The 8,277-nt window shown below is 41.5% G+C and overlaps 1 protein-coding gene across 1 annotated transcript in view; it reads left to right on the forward strand.

The window, feature by feature from the left end:
• Window positions 1-7,979, forward strand: part of STX18 (syntaxin 18) — a 48,402-nt gene extending 40,423 nt beyond the window's left edge. Inside the window, exons 7-10 of the mRNA XM_019553047.1 lie at window positions 4,336-4,394; window positions 5,047-5,116; window positions 5,783-5,863; window positions 7,287-7,979. Of these exons, the coding sequence (XP_019408592.1) occupies window positions 4,336-4,394; window positions 5,047-5,116; window positions 5,783-5,863; window positions 7,287-7,382 (306 nt within the window). The 3' untranslated portion in view covers window positions 7,383-7,979. The remainder of the gene's footprint in view (window positions 1-4,335; window positions 4,395-5,046; window positions 5,117-5,782; window positions 5,864-7,286) is intronic.
• Window positions 7,980-8,277: the final 298 nt, after the last annotated feature.

An 8,277-nucleotide genomic window follows, 5' to 3' on the forward strand; every position in this document is an offset into this window, starting at 1 on the left:
TGGAGCTCAGTTATTTTAGTTGGTATATTAGGTATCTTCCTTATAATCAGAAATCAGTGCATAGGGGAAGAGACTCAGTTGTGGAAGGATCACTGGTGGCACACTGCTGTTGTTCCTGAACCACTAGAAGACCCTTCCAGGATTACTTCACTGCCCATGGGGAAAGAGGATGTATTCTGCTAGAGCAGTAGTACCCAATCTTTTGGCCCCATGAGCTGGATGAGTAGTGTGGATTCAGGCTGTGGGCTGGATCCAGTCAGTGGGGCTGATCTATTGTGCATGGCCTGATCCAGGATGTGAGTACAGCCCACCTGGGGCCTGATCCAGCACGTGTGGCCCCAGCCCCATGTACTGGATTGGGCCTTATGAAAGATCTTACCCATGGCTCTAGCCCTGGGCACAGGACCATGTCATCCAGCCTGCAGGGCTTGGAAATTTGACAGGGGAAGCAATGGCACTATTAATTCCCCCACTTCCCCACCAGCAAATTTCCAGACCCAGAGGGAGCTCTGCTAGCCATAGGTTGAGCACCATGGCACTGGATAGCATCCTTGCAGCACTGCTTTGTGGCTGAGGGCAAGTAGGAGATGAGTATGCCACAACTCATGATATCTAGATCCAGCTGACCCCTCTGAGATTTCTCTGTAGATAGGGTTACATCATTTTGCAGTGTTAAGATGATTAGAATTGGACACCTTGTTTTATTGGGTTAGCACTTACTTTAAAAAACAGAATGAAATATACTCTCTAGTACAACTCAGGCTGTATTTTGAAAATACAGGACCACTTTCAATAATTAATGAAAAAATCCCAAAACTGTATGTCTGGAAAAAAAAGAAATACTTTAAAATTGAGGCTGTTTCTTAAAGGGCAGTTTTCTTTGTTGGGGATCTGCTTGTTTGTACTGTGAATTAAGACCATTGGAAAGGGAAGTAGTGCTGGCACATGGACACACAAATTGATTTGTTCAGAAGTTGCAGGTTGGTGGAGGAGCTGAAAAGTCTTTTGCCTTTATGCGAAACAAAGAAACCAAAACAAAACCCAAAAAACCCCCAAACACAAACCACCCTCCCAAGATCAAACATTAGTAGACCTATAACATAAATAGCATATTCTGTTTTAAAAAGGTTTTAAAATTATTTTCCATTATATGTCATAAAATAAATCTTATGGGCCTCTCAGATACCTACTAACAAGTTCTGTTTAAAAATGTCTGCCTCTTACCATTTTCAATAGGACTGAAGCCACAGGCTTCCTTTGGTCAAAATAGGAATCAATTTTGCCACAGCTCTTGTAGTTGTATATTTAGGCTGTTTTTTGCACTGCTTCCCTTTGGTCCCATCTGAAACAATGCAAGATGGCATCCCAAAAGGAGTAGAGTTAAGTGTGTTGTGTAGCAGTTGTGAGATGTGACGATGTGGGGAGGATCATGAGATATAGTAGAGGGCTAACATGTCATTTCCTAACTTTTCTGGTTTTACAACAAGGTATTACATGTGAAACCCTTAATTGTTGCACAGTTTTTTTCTGTCTGAATTACTGTTGAAAGACTGGCCTAGTATGGGAGAAACTTTGTGCTTTAGACCTGTTTCAAGAAGTAATGGAGAAGGCTTATTGGAGAAGGATGGATGATGCAAGCTATTGTAGAATGGGAGAAGGGAGCCAGGGAGAAAACTGATTAAGGAGAGCAACAAAGATTGTGCTTAATCATAAAGCATGGCAGTATTATGATATTTAGAAATAAAATGTACCACTAGCACATACTAGCTGGAGTGTTTATTGGAAGTGCCAATATTTGATATCTAATAATGTTTTTACTGGAAATTGATCAGGCATTTTCCATACTAGTCTTCAAGGGAATCTTCAAAAATTTACAGCAGTTGATTTCAGTAGCGCACATTCTTAGTTCCTGCTAAAGCACTGTTCTTAAAGAAATCATATTTATATAAAACTCTCTATAAAACTCCCCTTGGTTGAATTTTCAAATTGAACTTGTGACTTTCAGGAAGGCTTTTGCTTCTTAATTACATTATGAAAATCTCTAGAAATTGATGATGGAGTTTTCCTCCAACATCTGAGCAGCTGGGAGCTGAATGAATGCTGCACCGGCCCCTTCCCATTGTGCAGGTAGCATGCAGACTCCCCCAGTCCATCTATGATGCTCCCAAGAGTGGAGGCAGGAGGTGGAAACCAGTGAAGGAAGGGAGAGGCTGGAGACCCTGGCAGCAACAGGAACAGCGAGCAACCACTGGGAGTCAATGCCTCACAGGCTACATGTAGCTCATGGGCTGCTAGTTGGATAGCTCTGATAGCACATTACTTCAGGGCTGAGAAACATGCTCTTCTGGAAATGAGTATCTTTATAAAATTACATTTGCAAGTAGCACATTTTATTTGCATCTACCATGCTACCAGGTTGGTTATGCAGGATTTTCAAAGCTGCTTTGGACTTCTAGTTGTCTCTTTTTTAGGGTGCTTGTCCAAAATTGTTTACTTAATGAATTGGCACCGAAGTCCATTGCCTGTTATGTGTATTTACTTGGAAAATGTCATGTTAAATAGTAATATTAAATGCTACCTAGTCTCATTGTTATTCACCCTTAAAAATAGAAAGTAGCACTCTAGAGCAGGGGCGGGCAATTATTTTGGGTGGAGAGCCGCTTACCCAGTGTTAGCAGGCTGTCGAGGGCTGCATGGGGTGCCCCACCCCCTGGTCACCAATGTCCCACTGTCTTGGAACCAGTGTCCCAGGGCCAGCACTGGTGGGGCACAGGCTGGCAGGGGTCTGCGGAGCCGGGCTGGGCTGCACCAGCAGGGAGGGGGGAGCTGGCCTGGCTCCATAGAGCCCCTGCCGGCTGGGACCCCGTGCTCCTCCCACCCTGCTCTGGGCCCTGCTGGCACTGGCCCCGGGACACCAACTCCCAGTGCCCCCGAACCCCACGGTACAGGCGGAGGGCAGTGCACAGCCCTGACCCCCCTGCTTGCTGTCAGGGAAGAAGCTGGTGCTGAGCGTGGGGAAAGCAGCCTCTTGCCCACCCCATGGCCAGCGCTCCCTGCTGCAGCCCATGCGGGGCTGTCTGGAGCAGGCACAGGCAGCCCCAGGAGGGCCGCAAGCAGCTACAGTGCAGGGTGAGTGAGGGGCTGCTTTTCCCCGTGTTCAGCACCAGCTTGTAACCGGGCCCCGCAGCAGCCTGAGCTCCATGCTGGCTCCAGGCTCACCTGTTGGGGCTGCACGCAGCAGCAGGAGCTGCAGCCCCCCCGCTTGCCACACCAGGCAGGCAGTGTTTGCTGCTGCTGCCTGCCCAGAGCTCGTGTGCTGGGCAGCCCACAGGTGATGTTGGCAAACACTGCCTGGCACAGCAAGCAGGGGGACCACAGCTGCTGTTGCTACACGCAAGCCTGGAGGCGGTGTGGGGCCCAGGCTGGCACTGGGGCTGGGTCACAACGTGGTGCTGAGCTTGCGGGGGTGGCCCCTCGCTTGCCCCATGTCTGTTGCCCCACACTGCAGCTGCTCGCAGCCCTCCTGGGGCTGCCTCTGCTTGGTCTGGACAGCCCGCATGAGCTGCGAGCAGCTGCAGCGGTTCCGGCATGGGGCAGCTGTACGGTCCAAGGCCAGAAGCCCCCGCTGGGGCTCCAGCTGTGGGGGCTGGGCCAGGCGGGCCCTGCTGTTGAGCCCGCTGGACTTCCCCTGGGTCCTACTGGTGAAATGACAGGAACAAAGGGCAGATGAATATTAGTTTTCTAAATTTTTTAGGGGCCCCGTGGGCCAGATAGAATGGTCTCATGGGCTGGATCCGGCCTGTGCGCCGTATGTTGCCCACCCCTGTTCTAGAGAGATTCTGGCTGCATTGGGCTTTACCTTATCTGCTAAAATACCAGCTGTTAAGAGCATTTCATATTTTGGCAAGCACAGGTGTGGTTAGAATAATATCACATGCTATAGCTGCTTTTCAAAACCAAATATAGTGCAGGAATTTCATTCTGCGTGATTTTCTTTTCTTTTCTTGTTTTTTTGTTTTTGTACCATCCATTAAATAATCACTTAACCAAGAGAACTGATCAAAAGTTATATAGGGAGTTTTGAGGATTTAGTTACCTGTTGGATAAGAGAAAACAGGTTTTCTGAGATGACTAGTTACAAATAAACAAATAAATTCGTATCATTTCTATTTCCTGGACTGGTGTGAGTTCTACTGAAATATATCTGTAGCGCTCAGACTATCAATGAATGATTTTAAACCAATTTTGAGTAATCATGTTGTTTAGTAAGTTCTTTACAGAGCATAAAGATGTGATCAATGACTGTGTGGTTGTTTTTCATTTTCCCTTTCTCAGTTTGAACAAGAAAACCAGCGACTTGTTGGTGAGATGAATAGCCTGTTTGATGAAGTGAGGTACAACTCTCTCTTATTTCCTTGCTGTCACATTATACAACCAGGAAACGTGCTCACTGGCTACAAAATTTGCTGAACGATAGCTTGCTGCAGAAAAACACTCCTGAATATAGAAATTTGTACGTAGAAAAAAATCCAGCAGCCCTATGCTTGTAAATAAACCTTTAAAATGGGAGGTACATGACAGCTCATGCCTTATGGTGTTTCTGAACCTGCAAGAAACCTGGTAAAACTCTTTGTAAGCTAGGAACTTTTCTATTTGATGGGTTAAATCTGAAACTCAAAAAATAACTGCTAATTTTCAACATTAGTCATTTTAACAGATGCATCCATTCAGGATTTTATGGTCCACTCAGTCAAAAATAACTCTTTGGACTCCAGTTGTACAAAAACCCAAATGCCAGCCTAATATACAAGACGTATATTTCCTATAATAATGTCTACTATATGTGTATTGTTTATATAAGTCTTCAAAATATCATGAAGTATACCTCTAACATCCAGTTGTCAATGTAGTTATCACACATCATGGCTAAAATAATAGTTGACAAAATAACCAAATTGTCTGATTTTTCTGGGTTTGACATTGTGAATCTACAGTAGAAAATGTTTGTACTAGTACATAGTGGAATATTTTCTTTTCTTTCTCAAGACAAATTGAAGGGAAAGTGGTTGAGATCTCCAGGCTTCAAGAGATATTCACAGAAAAAGTCCTGCAACAGGTAAAATGTTTGCTGTTGTAATATCAAAGCACTCAAGGAAAAGGACTGAACTGTGTTTAAGTGAAATGTGCTTTTCTTACAAACTTTTTTCAGTTGTAATCTGTGTCTTGTTAAATGTACATAAGAACAAATGTGATAAGATCAAAACACAGACATTAAGGAGAAACAGAGCTGAAAAGCCAAATTTCACAGCAAATTGCAAGGTAGATTTCCTTGCATCATATTCTTATTAGGCTTGTGTTCCTAGCAGTACTAAAAAAATGCAACACTCATGAATTAACTGTTATAATCCTTTGCCCCAAATCAGTGTGGTGGTATGATAATTCAGTTAATGGTATTTGGTAAACTAGTATCTTTCAGGCAACTGACAAAAATTAATAGACTACATTCAGGTCTGATCCAAGACCAGTGAAGTCAGTAATGGGAATGTTTTCAATGACTTAATGGACCCTGAGTCATGCTCCTAGTAATGTAGGCATAGAAAGTAAGGTTTAATGAACCCTATAGCCCTCTGTCAATCTAGACTGGTACCAAATGAAAATAAGATGTTAATACACATGCTACTGTATTTCACATTTGTCATCTATTACAACCTCAAAATCTCTTGAGTTAACATTTTTCCTATGGAGTTTTTCATTGGTTTTTATTAACTCTCTTCATCAACAGGAAACTGAAATTGACAATATTCATCAGTTAGTTGTGGGTGCAACAGAAAATATTAAGGAAGGCAATGAAGACATAAGAGAGGTAATGTTTTTAACTAGTATTTCAGAGCATTTCTTGCTCCTCACTAGCAAACATGTCAAAACACTTTACTGAAACATGCACTGTGGTATCCAGCAAGGGTCACATTTGTAATTTGTAGACTTCATTAGGGGCATTACCTTGTTTTCAGTAATTGTGTAGGCTGCAGTTACCTTATTTAAAATATGGAACTATTTGTCTTGGTCATTTTGATCTGAACAGCTGTTTGGATATGTAGACTCTGCTGGCCATCAGCTCCTTTTTAAAGAGGAGAGTGACCATGGGCTAAGTATCACTGCCTAAAAAAATAAGGCAACTTGGGGTAGTAGTGGACAAAAACACTGAAGTGAATGGGAATGGAATCTTGAAGCATTACTTGATCAAAATAAATCCTTCCTTATAAAGCATAAAAGCAGTCTTGAATGTCATCTTATTAGACCAGATTTTATTTTGAGCTGTTTTCAGGAGGTAAGCCTTAAAAAAATTATGCTTTAAGCCCCCTGCATATCAGTGCCTGGGACTGATGCCCCACTTGCCCACCCTTAGTTATGCTACCAACATTCAGATACAGTGCTTTGCATTCATGATTCTCAAATTGCCTAACAAACATCGGCATTGCCACTTTTGCAGTAGAATTGAGACACACTGATGTTAATTGACTTCCATGAGGCCACATATTGTGTCAGTGGCAGATCTGGAAACAGAATGCAGATCTCTGACTTAGGCAAGTGAGGTAACCTAAGAGGTCTGAGCTGGGGAAAAGGAACGCTGCCTGTCTTTTTAAAGTTTAGTTCCATAAATTAAAGCTGATACATTCAAGATTTGCATGCATAATATTAACGCTAGGTTACTGGCAATGTCTTAAAACCAAAAGAGGAAACTACCTACCCTATCATTTCGTTTCCGACTTAGTATTAGTCTGAAAGAAATATCTGGAACAGATATTTGCTATTTTAAACTGGGACTGGGTAATTTTTTACATTGAAGTACTTACTAACATTATTAAATCATTTAGAAGAAGAAACAGTCGTTATTTAATCCTCAAGCCTAATAGGACTATTTAGAGAAATGATTTATTCTTTAAAATATTGATTTTGGCATCTTAACGTTTATACCTGATTTTTTCAGTGCTCTCCAAACAGTTGTTTCAGAACTATCTTATTTTGCATCATGTTTCTCTTCTCTCATAAAGTAAATGCTATTGATGAGCTTGGTTTTTACTTTTTTTTACAGGGTCTGTTTTCCAGATTTCAAAGAAATTTGAGTCAATGGGGTGAATTTAGGGCTTGATTCTTATTCAACTTAGGTCAATATTGAGTGTTGCCACTGAATCCAGATTGCCAACAATTCCATTAAATCCAGAGTCATATTACAGAAATTTCATATTTTTATTGGGAATGATAATTGAAATTATATCTTCCAACAGGCAATCAAAAACAATGCTGGATTTCGAGTATGGATCCTTTTCTTCCTTGTGATGTGTTCGTTTTCCTTACTTTTTCTGGACTGGTATGACAATTAATTAAAAACAAAACATGGCATATGTGTTTTGCTTTAGACTTGTTTTTTCCTCTCAAAGTGAGACATACTGTTTTGTTATGCAGTTTTAGAACTGGTGTGGCTGAAATACCTTCCAGCAAAGAAATAAATGGGGAGTGTGGACAGAAAGTGTGTATCCAAGCATATATCCACTTAATGCAGAGTGTACCTACATCATTTAAGTTCCTTCAACAGCTTCACAAAATAAATGTAGTCTTGCAAAGAGAAATCCATTAATCTGCTAGCAAGTGAAAACTAGGCTGTAGCTTTTTAAGCAGCAAGAAATTTTCAGTAAGATGTAAATTATACAGTGTTAAGAAACTGTTGTCTGTAAAACTCTTTTCTTTAGATGACTGCTGGTAAGTTCACAACGTGGGCAGGATGCACAACAAAGAAAAGTTCTGCAACAAAGCCTTATGCTTTTCCATCATCTCAGGCTTCTGTTTAATCACATCACTTCAGTGTTAAGTGTAGTACTGTTCTGTAAGTATGACTACCAGTCCTAATTCTACAGAATTAGTGTGGTCAGATTACTAGTTTTTGTGGATAAAAAAAATCAAGTCAGTCAAAATAAAAAAAATAAAGCTTTGCTTATAGGTTCCATGAAATTTGGGAAGCATTGCATATACAGTATTTTGTGATGGAACAGATGTAGTGAGATTGTCAGAGTGCCAAAGAATAGGTCACATAAAAACCAAACTTTCCAAAGAAGGAAATGTTGTGAAAAACCTGTTTAAAAACTTCAGGAATAGCTATAAACAGGAACCTAAACCTTCTTGTTAATGTCAGTGAAAAAACTTTCAACTTCAGGGAAAGCAGATCAGTCACCAAATAAGCTTGTTTCCAGACACCTCCACAAAACATATTTCTTTCCACTT

Source organism: Crocodylus porosus, unplaced genomic scaffold, assembly GCF_001723895.1.
Source record: "Crocodylus porosus isolate Cpor-Errol unplaced genomic scaffold, CroPor_comp1, whole genome shotgun sequence".
NCBI lineage: Eukaryota > Metazoa > Chordata > Crocodylia > Crocodylidae > Crocodylus > Crocodylus porosus.